We start from the raw sequence: 15,345 nt of genomic DNA, 5'->3' as shown, positions 1-15,345 counted from the left end.
CTTAAATAAAATGGTAGCTCTGGGCTAGAGTTCTGGGATCTAGTGTTCAGAATTTCTGCATTGGAAGGACTGAGCCAGGGTGGTAAGAGAGGTCCAAGACCTGGGTACTGACTCGAAGCTGCTCTAACAAAACTTTCTGCCTAAACTTCCTAAGTCCTTGACTGGTCACAGCAGAGCATGGCTTTTTGGCCCCTCAGCTTCTATATGCCCTTTAGCCCCAGGCACCTTTAAAAAATATTTGTTGAATTGATCAGCATTGGGTAACTTTGGAATTGGAGCGCGTTTATAAATGATATTGCACCCAATGCTTGAGGTCAGCTGATTGTAGATTGAGGCTGACCCCAGAGTGGTTAATGAGTACTTCCCCGTGTTGGGAGGTGATGTGTGTTCCTTGTGGTGTGAGTGGCATCTGGGTGGCAACAGGGACCCTTCAAACTTTTCTCTCACCCCAGTTCAAGCCATCCGCTGTCTGGAATGTTGGCTGCCGTCTCTTTCTTGGGGAAGAAGGAGGAAAATTCTATACGTGCTGTCTGAACTTACTAGAAAGGGTCTTCAAGGAAATGGAATCAGTGTCAAAATTTTTCTGTGAGTTCTCTGGATCTTTATTTTATTGTGGATCACAGTGACTGCTTGGCCAGAAGTGGCCACAGCCTTAGCACTGAACTTGGGTGCTTTGACTTGGATGGCAAGTAATCCCAGCAATCTCTACAGGTAAAAAATCTTCTGCTTCTGCTCTTCTGGCAAGCCAGTGGACTGCCTTTCCTCTAAATGTTTAGGGTGTGGACTTCTTTTGGAATGCCTGGCTGTGTGTTGGTGGGGTTTTAGAGGACCTACCTGACTGCTCTGATCTAGGCGTCCTAAGTGGCATTGGTGGCTGCAGGATCTCAGGGATGGGAGCAAGGGAAGAGAGCAAGTATCACTCCCTCATTAGTTTCTTAACTGTTTCCTGGATTCTGGAACTGGCCCAGTCTCACACTGCCCACCTCAGCAAGTTCAGGGGGCTCAGGGGTCCTTCCTGTGCAGGTGGCAGCCTGAGACCTGCTGGATACCCTCTCTATCTCACCTCAATGCTGGTTTGGGACCTTCCCAACCCAGTCCCCTCCCCAGCTGGGACCCAACCCAGCCAGCCTCAGCTTTCACCGAGCTGCCCCCGCGGTGCGCGAACAATATCCTTTCTATTTGGAGTTGACTCTGCTGCCCTTTGGAGATCCCAGCGTGTAACCAGAGCTCCTGTCCCGTGGGGGAGGCGCCGCACGCCCGTCCCGTCGCGGTGCCTGGCGGAGGTGGCTGCGCCTGCCCGCCGCGTCTTCGCTCCCAGGCCGGTGGTCCGACGCCACATCCGCCAGGTCGCCTGCGTCCACGACGATTAGGCGGTGGCCCCAAGTCATGGCTGCCCGGCTAGGCGCGCTCGCCGCGTCGGGGCTGTACCGGAGGCGCCAGCACCGGCAGAGCCCGCCATCAGCCACCCCAGGGTAGGTGGCGAGAGGCTGGGCGGGGTCGCCTAGGACAATGGCAGGAAAACTGCAGCCGCTGGCCTTGTCTCTGAAACCCCGCCTGGGCCTTCCGACGGCTGGCCATGGGCCTTGCTCCCCAGGGCTCAGGTACAGGGCTGGGGTTGACCACAGGGCAGGCGGGTACCACTCCGTGAGATTGGGTTTGATGTCATTTGTGATCAACTTTTGGGGGGCAGTGCGCACGGAGGGTGTATGTTAGAAATCAGTTGCCCTATGTCACTGCGCGTTGTTGCTTTCAGACTGGAAGGGGTACTTGGAGTCATTGGCATCAAAGTGACAGGGGGGGTCCTCTGAGGAGGAGGTAGGGAGGAATTGTAGGAAAGGAGGTTGAGACCGGGAGGAGGGGCTGGGGAGCCGGGGAGCTGCAGTCACAGACACAGGAAAGCCTGCAGCCCCCAGCGAGGAAAGGTGTCCAGCTAAATGCTAACCAGTGAGAAGACTGAGCTCCTGGCCTGCCCATGGCCAAGGAAGGCTTTGACAGAGGGAGACAGAGGACGGAGCCCTTAGAGCTGTCTTCCAGGCTTGAAGAGGGAGGGAAGGGGGAAGGTATCAGGTGGGAAGGAGGACTCACAGCCTGCAGAGCCGGGGTCTGTGGAGTGCCTGCCACAGGCAGGGCTCACAGCTGCAGCCCCATCAGAGGTCGGGATGAGGAACTGGTGAGCCCTCCTCTCAGGTAGGTAACCTGAGGTTCAGGAAACCAAGTAACTCACCTGAGCATGGCTGAGCAGGTCAGCTCTTCACGACCCTGGGTGTCTCTGGTAGGAACCATGGTGGCAGACCTGTGGATGGCCAGGGCATTCATGGCCCAAAGCTCATGCTGGAGAGTAATTTTTACAACATGAATGCAACACAATAACATGGCCAAGGTGTAAGGAGTGACCTGGGCCCGTAATGAAAATCAGGTCTCAGGAAGGTTCCACACCTCCACACATGTTTATGCACCACTCGATTTTGTTTTTCTTTGGATTTCCCTCATGCCTTTGGCCAGTTCCCTGATCTCGGTGTGACACACTTAAAATGTACTTGATGAGGGGCTGGAGTTGTGGCTCCTTGGTAGAGCGCTCGCCTAGCACTTGCGAGGTCCTGGGTTCGATCCTCAGCACCACATAAAAATAAATAAGTAACATAAAGGTATTGTGTCCAACTTCAGCTGAAAAAAAATATATATATTTAAAAAATGTACTTGATGAAAAGAAACGAAGGTGGCAGAGTTGCAGAAAAAGCTCAGTAATTTGCAACAGGTTTCATGTGGATTTGTAATGTTCCTGTGTCACGTGTAAGGCAAGCATCCCGGTGGAAGAGGGTAAGTGGTGCTGACTTCGTGTAAATTCCTGTTTACTGTGTGCAGCCCAGTGACCCCTGACTTGGCCTCTGACCGGCCCCATGGGGGAAGAGCTGGGAGAAGGGCCAGCAGTGCTGCGGGGTTGGAAGCCGCAGGCTCTAGGACCTTCTGAGGCTGTGCTGCAGTGGGATTCCCTTCCCCCAGCACCTGGAATAATTCCTGGGACAGCACAGGTTCTCAGTAAAGACCTAGCTGGAAGAGGGAAGGAGTGCCACTCACTGCCGTGGGCATCACTTCACTGAACCCTCCCAGCAAGCCTTGGATAGAACTTTCCATTTCACAGATGAAGAAGCTGGGTTCAGAGAGCACTTTGCCGCTGGGAGCATCTGAGGCAGGTTGCAGCCTGGCTGTAGAGGACAAGCCACAGGGCTGACTGATAACCAGGATGATGTGGCCTCAGTAACCCTGGCTCATTGTGACCAGACCTGTTGTGGCTAGTCCCTTTCTCTCCCCAGGCCTTCTCACTATCTTTTAGGCTCTGATTGATGGGAGGCTGGCAGAGAGGAAGGTTGGGGGTTGAGTAAAAAAACAAGGTCTGGAAAGGAACAGGAGGAGACCTGAGTCCAATTTTGTGTGACCCACAGGTGTGACCCACTCTCTGTTTCAATCTCCTTATTTGGAATTAGCCACCTCTGCTCTCAAGGGCCTGGCCCAGAGAAGGCTCCCGTCACCTCATTCATTGCAGTCTGTCAAACACTGTCAAACTCAGGGACATTTTATGGCAATTTGGCTTGTGTTGGCTGGGGATGATGGTGCATACCTGTAATCCCAGCTACTCAGAAGACTGAGGCAGGAGGATGGCAAGTTCAAGGCCAGCCAAGGCAACTGAGGGAGACTGTCTCCAGATAAAAGTAAAAAGGACTGGGGAGGAGCTCAGTGGTAGAGTGTCCGTAGGCTTAAGCCTCAGTACTGCAAAACAAACAAACAAACAAACACCAAATTTGGCTGTGTCATCTGTCCAGATCAAAAGAGTTGGGGTGTGCAGGGGAGGGTTGGGAAGGGTGTTCACTCTCCCATCTCTGGGGTTTGTCCCCTGGCAGTGTGCTGTGTGTTGTGTGGCTGGGGGTGGGGTGGCCGTGTCTCCTTGGAGGACAGCTGGGCAGACTTTGTGCTCCCTGTTCTTGGGTGGAATGTGCAGAAGAGGGCGTGGAATGTCTATGTCTCTGACCTTCTGCCCTCTTGCAGGCAGCCTGCAGGCCTGCCCCCCGGAACTGGCCCCATTGGAGGGACTCTGGAACGCTCTGAGTTGTTGGAAAACAACAGTCCCTTTATCCAGCACTTTGCCTGCCCGGCCCTGGCCTCTGTGCTTGACATGCTGGTGCCAGTCTTTCTTTCCTCCAGTGCCACCATGCAGTCACTGTTGTTCTGGTCCCTTCTTTCAGGTGCAGCAATGGATGGCTGGGCCTGTCGGGACTGGAGTTGGGTGGTGAGCCGCGAGCCCCGATCTGTGTTGCACGCACAGTTCCTCTCTTCCTCCCCTGTGGGGAAAGCTCACATTTTTTTTTTTCCTGGTGGTGCTGAGCATCAGTGGTCTGAGCTCATTCAGGTGTCCTTGCAGTGGGCTAGAATGTTCTGTGTTCTCAGGGTGGCATGAGGATGTAGCCATGGAAACTCTCAGAGCGCCCTGTGGGGTTTCTAATGACCAAGACTTGGGCTGGGGCATGAGTGGGTTTAGGAGGAGTGGGTGTGCAGGAATCTGTGCAAGGGAAGGGGGCAAATCCTCAAGCAGAGAAACTCAGGGACTCAGCCAGGGAACTCGGCACAGACCAGTGAAGGGCCAGCCCCTCTGGTTAGGGGCTGGCTGCTGGGTGTCAACTTGAAGATGAAGCAAAAGGTAGAAGAACAGGGGCGTGATCAGGCTGCTGTTTAGGGCCCTCGACACATGACAGTCGAGTGGCCTAGTGGAGGAGCTAGCTGGGTAAGGAGGGACAACTGCTGCTGCATAGGGGCACAGCCATCCGGCAGCTACTGGACATGGGAGTTGGACCAGCTCAGCCAGAAGCCAGAGAGGGAGGGGCTGTCCCCAAGGCCAGAACCTGCAGCAGAGACCTGGGGTCTGCAAGGGGTCTTGGCGGGCAAGTGGAAGATGAGCTGTGAGCTCTCTTGGTCAGAGTCCAGAAATCTGGGTTTTAAGGCAGGATACAAAAGACTGGGGCTGGACTTGAATCCTTAATTTGGTTTCATTTCTGGGTTCCGGGAGGGGGGCATTCCAGGCCCACAGTCACAGGATTTCCTGTTGATTTCTGACCTCTTCAAGACCCGCGAGGTCATGTTCATAGTCGGGCATTGGACCGTCTTCTCTGTCACCTTGGGTGTGTTCTTCCAGAGAGAAAGCTCAGAGTGTTCTTTAGGAAGGAAGTCAGGCCTGTCCCAACAGAGTCAGTGTACCCAGGGTGGTCAGTCATCCATCCCCAGGGGCTGGCCTGCCTTGTGGAGAGCAGCAGGGAGCTGGGAGGATTGGGGAGCTGAGGCTGCTGTGTGCAAAGCCGTCCTTTCATCTTTGCCTGTTCCTGACGTCTGCTACCACGTCCCTGTTTCCTTTTCCTCTGGTCTGAACATGGATACAGCAGGCGCCTCTGATTCCCCAAACTCAGAGGATAGAAGTCTGGCCTGCCTGGCAAGTTGCCGATTGGCCTTGTGGCCCTGTACCTGCCACACAGGTCCCCAAGCAGAGAAGACAGGAGACCCCTTCCCAGTTTCTAGTCTGTCTCCTTGTGCCAGAAACCTGCTGTGACACTCACGGCCCACACTGAAGAAACCCAGTTCTTCTTTGCCCAGCCTTCCAGACAGGCACCAGTAATCCATGGGAGTGGACACTTGAGACAGAATCAGTTTGCTGCCCCTCCAGTCAAAGATGCGGGTGTCAGGAGTTTGGATGGTCATAGGGGGATGGTGGGTGGTGTCGGGGCTCCATGGTGATCCCAAGTAGATGCCTGAAACTGTGGATAATACCAAGCCCCCCAAAGGCTATTGGCCTATACTGTACACATACACAGGACAGTATGGTCCACCGGATAGAGGAATGACTCACGTCCAGGGTGAGATGAGGAGCAAGGTTGTATGGGATTTCAGCACAAAACCTGGAATGGCACACAATTGAAAACTTATGAATTGTTTCTGGAATTTTCTTTCATTCAGTCTTTTTTTTTTTTCAGTGCTAGGGGTAGAAATCAGGACCTGGTACATGCCAGGCAAGTGCTCTATCACTGAGCTGCACCTTCAGGCTAGAATTTTCTGTTTCCTACTATTTTCTGACCATGGTTAAAACCACGGATAAAGGAGTCTTCTGTAGGTAGGGTTCCAGTCCTCCCAAAGGGAAGACAACATGGATGAGGGGAATCTCCCCCAACTACACCCCCACACTCTAGACGTCTTCACGATACAAGTTTTCTGTGGGAATAGTTGATTTGAAACCAACTTATGGTGCAGAGGAAGGAACCTCCAACAACCTCCTATTCAAATCTGGACTCTTTGTTATTTATACCTGCTGTGAGCTTGCAGGAGTTACGTAACCTCTCTGAGTCTTAGGCCCATCACCTGGAGCAACAGTAGCTATGGAGTTTCCTTGAGGATTAAATTAGAGTGAAAATACAAAGCCTGAGCCTTGGTTCTATTCTATACCTGAGACTAATTCCTTGAGGAAGGGGGTTTCTTTCCAGATGGAGGTTCTGCCGTGGCCCATGGTGAACCACGGTGAACAGAGCTCACTCTCTCTGAGCTCTGTTCCTTCGTCAGGAATTAGAGACATTACGCTGGCCTCGTGGGGCTGGGGTGGCCTTGTGGGAAAGGCACACTGCAGCCCCCGGCCCATGCTGGGGCTTAGCAAGCCTTCACAAGTAGTTGGGGGAATGTCCGTGGCCAGCGGAGCTGGGTGGTCCCAGCTGGGCCAGGTGGTCTCAGCCTGGTGGTCCTGGAAGGTGAGCGAGTTTCCAGACTTCAGAGGCCATTTCAACCGTTGAAGAAGCGGGAGGGCTATGGAGGCAGCCTTCCCTCCGGGCCTGACCTCCTCCCACACCCTCTCCCCTCCAGCAACATGTCTGATGCCTTGGCCAACGCCGTGTGCCAGCGCTGCCAGGCCCGCTTCGCGCCCGCGGAGCGCATCGTCAACAGCAACGGGGAGCTGTACCATGAACACTGCTTCGTGTGTGCCCAGTGCTTCCGGCCCTTTCCCGAGGGGCTCTTCTATGAGGTGAGGATGCTCGGAGTCAGTAGGACTCTGCCCACCCACTGGGAACTGACCAGTGACAGGTCTACATCTTGAGACGCACCTGTGTGGGCCTGTCACCTGTGACATGTGAGGCCACACAGGCGACTTCACAACCTCCTCTGGGCAGAGACCAGCACACCCTGGTGGCAGGAAGAGGCTGCCCTCATGGCGCTTGGCCTCTGTTGGGAACAGACGGTCAGTAGTGACTCGATGGTGCATCTATGGTGCCAGTGCCCTGTTCGTAAGGAATCCAGGGCAGGAGGTGGGTGACCAGGGCAGGTCACATCTGAGCAGAGTGGAAGGGCAGGGAGCCACCCGCGCATCTGCAGGTAGAGCACTCATAATGACACAGCATGTGCAAAGGCCCGTGGTGGTGGGGGGTGCGGGGTGTTTGGGGAACAGTAGGAAGGCCATCATGGAAGCAGAGGGAACAGGAGCATTCTCCTGCAGGAGATGGGGATGACAGGGAGATGGATCTCCTTTGGTCCTGTAGAGCCATATAGAACCTTAGGCTTCCACTCCGCAAGAGATTGGAGTAGGAATGCAGAGTCACACCATATGCCTGATCTTGGAAAATGACCCCTTTGGTTGCTGTGTTAGAGGAAACTGTCAGGGGGCTGGGGACAGAAGCTGGAGGCCAGGTGGGACCCGGAGCTGGGTTATTACAATGATCCAGGTAAAAGTGAAGGGACCTCGAATGGCTGTCACCAGCTCATAGGAGCAGGTTGTTAAATCTTTAGTCTTGCAAAATGATTATTAAATAGTCATCATTAAAAAATTAAGTTGTGGAAATGCACAAATGTGAAGAAACATTTTATTAAAAACAAAGGTGGGGCTGGAGCTGGGGCTCAGCGGCAGAGCACTTGCCTGGCAAGTGTGGGGCACTGGGTTCCATCCTGGCAACACATCAAAACAAATAGAGGCCTTGAGTCCATACACAGCTAAAAAAATACTTTAAAAAACCCCACAAAGGTAACTCATATGTAAAACTCCCCACTTCCTAATTATTTTGTTACATTTTACTATCCTCTATGCTTCTGAGGTTATTTCTATCCTTCCTACCTCCAAGGCAGCCAGTGCCCATGTCTTCCCGACTGGGTCAGTGTCGCGTTGGCAGCTGGAAATCACCCTGCGGGAATGTTTTCACCAACACTAGGCATCAGCCACCTCCCTCCATGCCACCAAGAGCTGGTTGTTGCACACTTACCAGCACACCACTGACAGTGGCAGTGGAGGTGGGGACCAGGGACTGGGGGCAGATGCAGTAGCTTTTGAGGATCCTAAGGGATCCTTGGTGGATGGATGTGGGTGTGTGATCTGCCTTGCACAGTAGCATTCTTGGGGTGCTTCATAGCCTCCTGGGGAGTGATGGCCAGCTGTAGAGGCAACGGGAAGAGTAGACGGTTCTGAAGGGGCCATGTGCTTAGAACAAAGCCTGGCATACAGTAGGCGCTCAGATATCACTGCAGGATGAACTTAAACCTCCATTGCCTCCCCAGGTCACTGGATAGGGCTGCAGTCGAATAGGCACTTGGTATAGAAAACAGAAAAGCCAGATTTTTAAACAAGAAAAAAATTGTTCAGGGAGAGGGTGACAGGGAGGCTCTGACATCCTGGGGCCAGTGCCTGGTCCTCGCTGCCAAAAAGTGGCTCCACGGGGGTGTCCACTCCCACTGGCTGCAGTACTCAGTTGTGCCTCCATTCCGGCCCTCCCCTCCCTCCCTCAGACCCTCCTGTGTCCCCTTTTTAATTCTCTTCACTCTTTTGTGACCTCTGGATTTCCCATACAGAAAGGACACAGGAAATAGGGCAAAGAGATGCATATGATTTGAACTTGACCTCATCCCGTCCCAGCTTAAGCTCCCTCCTGCAGTCTGGCCTGCTCTCGGGACCCACAGGGCCACCATCCTTAACATGCAGCAGGGGCCCTCTGAGAGCTGGCCTTGGGGACTTCTGCAGTGGTTCCTAGGGAAGCCCCTTTCTGGGCACCTCTTTGTATCATGAGGCCTCACCCCCTGTTCTGGCTTCTGGAATCTCCTCCTCTCAGTTCCACACCCATCCGTCCCTGCCATCAGGTCCTGACCCAACAAAGGCAGGGGTACGGGTGTGGAGGAGGCTCGTGGGGATGATGGGTGATTTATTGGTCTTGTCTGTGGCCCATTTGCAGTTTGAGGGCCGGAAATACTGCGAACACGACTTCCAAATGCTGTTTGCCCCGTGCTGCGGATCCTGCGGTGAGTCCGCTGCTGCCTGGGAAGTGAGAGGTGGGCGGGTGAGGGTCCTGCAGTGGAGTGCCCACGGGCCTGGCCTGCTGGGTGGAGGGGCTCTTCCCTGTCCACCTTGCCCGTCTCTGAGCATTTCCCTTCCAGCCCTCCACAGGCACCGCCTTCCTGTGCTGCAGGCAGGGTTCCTTGGACCAGGCTGAGCTTGGAGGAGCGCTGATGTGGACAGGGCCTGGCAGGGGCCAAGTCCTGCCCAGCAAGCAGGGACCTTTCTTCTTCCAGGCGAGTTCATCATTGGACGCGTGATCAAGGCCATGAACAGCAACTGGCACCCGGGGTGCTTCCGCTGTGAGCTGTGTGATGTGGAGCTGGCTGACCTGGGCTTTGTGAAGAACGCGGGCAGGTGAGGAGCCCCAGGGGCCACAGGCTGAGCCCCAGGCCCCTCCAGGCTCCCTGGCCTCTACTGATGTGGCTACCGACTCCCTTTTGTACCTCCAAGGTGGTCAGTACACCCCCAGTTTCTAATGAGGAGTGAGGCTGCAGAGACAGGGATGCGGGGCAAGAGCAGAGCCCCCCGGGCTTGGCACTGTTCCTCCAGGACAGCCAGCAGGCAGTGAGGACAATAGCCCTGGAGCAGGAGCCATGAGGTGACGGTGGTTGGATAAGGAGCTTTGAGTTGAGCTGACACCCCTGGGGCTTCCTCAGCATGCGGACCCCAGCTATCTGCACCCCCCAACTCTATAGACTCACATGACTGAAAGTTGCTGGAGAGAAGTCCCCCCAATCAGGACCATGCATTCACCAGCACACAGGTAGTTCCCACCTTCAAGAAGCCTTATGATTCTCCCCACCCCTGCCTTTCCGAACTGCTGACCTCTACGCCCCTCTGTAGAGTGATGGCCTTACCTCCCTCCTCCCTGGAGACGAATTTTGGGGTGCCCCTACCCACACCTGCATAGCTGCAGCCCTTTCCAGCGCACCTGCCTGCTCCACCCGGGAGCCCCCACTACCCTAGTGTGCTCCCCGCGGCCACCGTGGGCACTAACAGGTCTCCCGGTGGCTTTCACGGCAACGCCCCTCCTTCAGGTGGAAACGCCTCTTCTCTCCGTGAGAACCCATATCTCATGGTTTCCCCCTCCCTCATTCTCTTCTCTTCTCCTCTGGGGCTTTGTGCTTGGCCCCTCATGTCTGCCTTTGAAGACAGGCCTGAGACCCTGCATGGCCTGTCTGGATAGTTAAGGGCACCACCCCAGACGTCTTCCTACCAGTACTCAGTGGTCCACATGGCTGTTCCCTGGGGGGCACACTAGGCATCCCAAATGCAATGGGTCCCACCCCGAGTTTCCTGCTGGAAGCAGTGGCTCACGCATGTAATCCTAGTGGCTTGGGATGCTGAGGCAGGAGGAAAGTGAGTTTGAGGTCAGCCTGCACAACTCAGCAAGACCTTGTCTTAAAATAAAAAAGGGCTGGGAATGTAGCTCAGTGGTGGAGTGCCCCTGGGTTTAATCCCCAGTATGAAACAAAAAGCAAACCACTGAACTCACTGATGACCAAGTCTGCCTCTCCGTGTCCCCACATCAGAAGAGGCAGCACTGCCCCAGAGACCCCCAGCTGTCCATCTGACTGCCACACCCTCTCCCATGTAGGTACTAAGTTTTCTGCTGCAGCACCTCCCCTGACCCTTCCTGATGTGGCCTGCAGTGATCTTGTCCATTTGCTGCTTCATGAGAAAAAAGATGGCCTCACGTCATTCTTGGTGTCTGCAGGGCGGGCACAGTGCTTGGCGCTCTGCAGGTTGTCTGGGTGAGGGGCTGTGGGGCACTGACGGCACAGTGCAAGAGCTGAAGGACAGCTGTTGACCACTGGGGTCACCAGCCAGGTGTGAGCTTGGAAGGAGTCCTGTCCCCTCCTGAGCCAAGTCTTGCACAGGGCCACTGCTCCATTCACTGGTTGGGAAAATGAGAAGAGGCCAAAAGTGCTTTGAAAAGTAGCATGTGGTAGAAAAGCGGTAATGACAGGGGACAGGGTGGCAGCCAGGATGCTGAGTAATGAAAGTCCTCATTTGGACCCTCCTGGCTCAGGCAGGCATGGGTGGAAGGCGTGAGCCACCAGAACCTTGGCAAGGGAGCCCCCACAGCTGCCCCAGCCTCTGCTTGGCCATTCTTGGGTTGAAAGGGAAGAGAAGTTCTGGGAAGGGCATCACGTTGAGCAGACACAATAGCCTCCGTCAGCTTAAAACTACAATTCAGTTTATGATCATTACAAACAAGTACAAAAAAGGACATGTTAGGGGGACGCATGCAGGCTACCAAGCGAGACTGCTCAAAACTGGGCGGGCAGAGGCTGGCTGAGTCCCCTCGGGAGGAAATGGAACTCAGGATGCCACTGCCAGGTCTGGATTAGCAGGATACACACCACTCTCCTTTTGCTGAGTGGCTCTAGGGATTGTCAGACCATAGGCAGGTCTCTGTGTAGTTTATAACAGGAGGGATCAGGATGAATGTGTTCTGCAAACCACGTCTGCTGGGTGTCACGTGGCAACCAGTCTGAATATACTTACGGCATTTAGCTACAATTTATAGTCCATCCCCCCAAAATTCAGAAAGGGCTTGCCTGGCAAAGGCACTGCAAAGGGAACTCCTTGTACGGTAGACACTGTCCCTACTCCTCCACTGAGATTCATGGGTGCCTCTTCTCCTGAGTCCTTTGCAGCCTTCCTTCTGGGCCTTTCTACGTGGCCTCCCTGCTGTGCATTTCTGTAAGGAGGAAGGCTGGCAGTCTAGTGGGGGAGAGAAAGACCCTCAGTGTTCCAGAGTTGTTCCTCTGGGTCCCCTCCCCCTTTCCACGGGTGAACTCACTGGGTGTCCGGGAGCGACTAGAAAGCAGAGTCAACAGTCCCTGCAGAGGGACGGCCTCTCAATCCTCACTGATTCTTCTTCTTTTTTAGGGGTTCTGTGTGGTTAAGAGCCAGCTCCAGGCTGGGTGACTTGGAAGTTCAGACCTTTGGGAGGGACGAGTAGGGACCTGCTGAAACAGGTGGTTTGCTCAGGGAGATTGGAGAAGTGGGCAGCCTTCTCTTTGCTGAGACCCGTGTCACCCACCCCAAGGGGACCCTCCTCCTGCAACAGTCTGTGGCCCACCCAGGGACGCAGCCTCGGGCTCACAGCTCTGACCTGGCACTCAGCGAGCTCTCGTTGGTTTTCCCTTCAAAGCTGGGGGGCGGACCCGTGAGCCTTTTGCCGCAGAGCAGATTGCACAGGGCATGACGGAACTTCTCAGCTACGAAGAAGTACATGACGGGGTCGAGGGCCCCATTGAGGCTGGTGAGACAGGAAGTGATGCGGTTTCCCAGGGCCAGGACCCGCTGGGCCGTGCAGGAGGTCCCGCCGCCCCGGTAGTGCAGCACGTAGACGGAGCGGTGGACGTGGTAGGGCACGAAGCAGATCAGGAAGATGGCCAGCACCATGGCGATCATGCGGACAGCTTTGTTCTTGAGGCGCTTCTCCACGCGGGGGCCCTTTCTCAGGCTGCGGATGATCAGCAGGTAGCAGGTGACTGTGGTGACAAACGGGAAGGTGAAGGCCACAGCGAGGGACGCCAGGGCATGGTGGGAGGCCTTCTCTCGGTACAGCTGCAGGCAGACGACTGTGTGGTTGGTCTGGACCGTCTGTGGGCTGACCAGCAGTGGAGCCATGGCCACGGCCACCACCACCCACAAGAAGGCACAGGCCAGGTGAGCATAGAGAGGCCTGCGCAGCTTGAGGGACTTGACCGGGTGCACGATGGCCAGGAAGCGGTCAGCGCTGATGCAGGTGAGGAAGTAGATGCTGGCATACATGTTGAGGTAGAAGAGAAAGCCGGTGAGTCGGCACGGGATTTCCCCAAATGGCCAGTGGTTCCCAGAGAAGTGATAGACGAGGCGGGTGGGCAGGACCAGCACACAGGACAAGTCGGCCACGGCCAGGTGCATCAGGAACACGTTGGCTGGGGTGCCTGACTTGTGGTCCCGGATGAAAAGCCACAGGGCCAGGGCATTGCCAACAAAAGCCAGGATGAAATCCAGGAGGTAGAAGCAAGCGAACAGCATGTTCTCCAGGGGCGTCTCCTGCCCACATTGCTCAGTGGTCAGAGATGAGTTGTCGGTCAGACTTGGGGAGGCCACCTCGAGGCCATTCATGCTTTGGCTGGAGGCAGAGCAGGGGACAGACATGCAGTGAACAAGCAAACAGGCCAGAGAGAACCCAGGCTAGCGAAGCTTTGCCCTCCAGAAGTCACAAGTAGGACCTCTGATGACTTCAGAACTTCCCACCCCTAACTGAGAGGAACAGAGCTGCTCTGAGCGGAGCATTACCACCAGGACTGCCGAGAACCCCTGTGCCCATTTGGGGGTGACTCATCATCAAAGGCATTCTGAATTTTAGCAAAAGGTCAAAGCAAAACTGGGGCTTGAAGCTTTCCCCCTGAGTAGCTGTGTCCCTGACAAAATGGCCCGGGGCCAGTGCTGGGTGACCCAGAAATCTGCAGCTCCTCCCCACATTGTACCCCATGTTCTACTCCCTCAGGGCAGGGAGGGTGCAGTCAGCACTGTCATGGGGAGATGTGAGCTCCGACTGCCTGAGGCTCTGGAGGGCAGGGAAGGGCCCCGTATTTTCTGTTCTCCCTTCAGGTGTGCCATCTGAAAGGCAGACGGTGGCCCTCATTACCACTGACTGGGTGGGCTGTTTCTGAGAGCTGGGTGCTTGAAGCCTTCCAATTCCTTCAGCCTCAGTCTTTCCAAGTGAACGCCACTCTCCTTGAGTCCCAGAACCCTCCCTGACCTGTCTGCTTGGACCTTCTGGCACCCCTGCAGCCCCTGACCACGGTTCCCCCAGCACCCGACCTTCAGGAGGGCTTCCTCAGGAATGCAGCAAGGGCCATGTCCTAGGAGGAAGCCAGAGGCCTTCTCTGTCCACCAGCATCGGCGAGTGGACTCAGCCCACCAGTTCTGTTTTGGACATCCCACTGGGAGGAGGCCTGGATTGAGGAAGACCCTGTGCTTGGACCTCAGGCCAGCAGGATGTGTTTTCCCACCAGGTTGTTCCACATCAAGAAGTGGGATCTTTTCAGGAGGTCAAGAGCCTCATGGCAGAGAGACTGGCTAGGATTTCCCCGGGAAGATCTGCAGCTCAGAGAGGCCTGAGAGGCTGCCTGAGGACTGTGGTCAGAGCCCTCCCTTGCTAACAAAGTGAAGCCCAGATCCTCATTAGTGCTCCCCATCCCTCCCCAACAGACAGGGAAATCTGCTTTGCTTTGATTTAGTCCATTTAAAAGATCCAAGAGAGAGAAGAAGGGGAGTCCCAAACACCTTGCTTCTTTTGCCCAGGACTGGGAGCTGGGGATGTGGGCAGGAGAGGGTAGATGATGGGGCCAGAGCTGCCTACAGCCTAGGGTGGGGCAGGAGACTGGACGTGGCTCAGGAGGCCAATGCTGACCCTGACTTCTCATCTCTGGTCTGTCGGAACCCAGAGCTAGGAAGGGGCTGAGCTGGCTGCCCTCTACCCTGGGCAGTCGGTTGGACCTGGACTGTGCTCTACAGTACATTTGTCACCTGGCCCCTCCAGGAGGTCAGCTCACAGGTATGGCCCCCACCCTTACCCACACATGGCATGGTCAGGGCCTGCTTCCTCTTGTGTGTGCTGGTTCTAGGAGGTTGGCATCAGGTGCTCCATTTTACAAAGGGGGAAAACAGGGCTTGGCGTCTGCTTTCTTGCCTGAAATCACATAGCAGGGGGCAGTAGCCTTGGAGTTGGAAGTTGGATCAGAGAGACCCAAGGCTCCCAGGACACTACCTCTGGAGACCCACGAGGGCCCCGTGGCCAGAGCCAGGAGTGTGGCTTGTCTTAGAGCTCATTCTGGAGTCATCTCTGGCTCAGTGTCTCCTTCTTGGGACCTGGCTGAAGGACTGGCCACCTAATTTGGGGGACCAATGTGAAATGACAATGTGTATTCCTTGCTTGAAAAGCAAGAATTTCAAGACACGACAGCAGAGCATTAAACCACTCAGGGCTCCGAGTGTGTGAC

At 55.2% G+C, this 15,345-nt stretch overlaps 2 protein-coding genes across 6 annotated transcripts in view; one reads left to right on the top strand and one right to left on the bottom strand.

Moving 5' to 3' along the window:
• Positions 1–15,345, top strand: part of Lims2 (LIM zinc finger domain containing 2) — a 36,989-nt gene that overhangs the window by 12,964 nt on the left and 8,680 nt on the right. For 3 of the 5 annotated variants that reach the window (XM_026388468.2, XM_077802362.1, XM_026388456.2), the window contains 3 exons: positions 6,886–7,045; positions 9,231–9,297; positions 9,568–9,688. In XM_026388468.2, coding sequence (XP_026244253.1) covers positions 6,890–7,045; positions 9,231–9,297; positions 9,568–9,688 — 344 coding nt within the window. In that variant the 5' untranslated portion in view covers positions 6,886–6,889. Of the gene's footprint in view, positions 1–563; positions 586–1,343; positions 1,473–6,885; positions 7,046–9,230; positions 9,298–9,567; positions 9,689–15,345 lie in introns of those variants that run through there. The other 2 variants (XM_026388474.2, XM_026388441.2) reach the window with 2 other exon arrangements.
• Gpr17 (G protein-coupled receptor 17) lies at positions 12,446–13,462 on the bottom strand. Its single transcript, XM_026388486.2, has one exon. The coding sequence runs from the start codon at positions 13,460–13,462 to the stop codon at positions 12,446–12,448; it is 1,017 nt and encodes a 338-aa protein (XP_026244271.2).

This window comes from Urocitellus parryii, chromosome 1, assembly GCF_045843805.1.
Source record: "Urocitellus parryii isolate mUroPar1 chromosome 1, mUroPar1.hap1, whole genome shotgun sequence".
Lineage (NCBI taxonomy): Eukaryota > Metazoa > Chordata > Mammalia > Rodentia > Sciuridae > Urocitellus > Urocitellus parryii.
This window is presented reverse-complemented; position numbering and strand designations above follow the sequence as displayed.

Bases quoted from the DNA above. Each gene is read 5' to 3' on its own strand.
- Gpr17 (XM_026388486.2), bottom strand. From the start codon at position 13,462: ATGAATGGCCTCGAGGTGGCCTCCCCAAGTCTGACCGACAACTCATCT.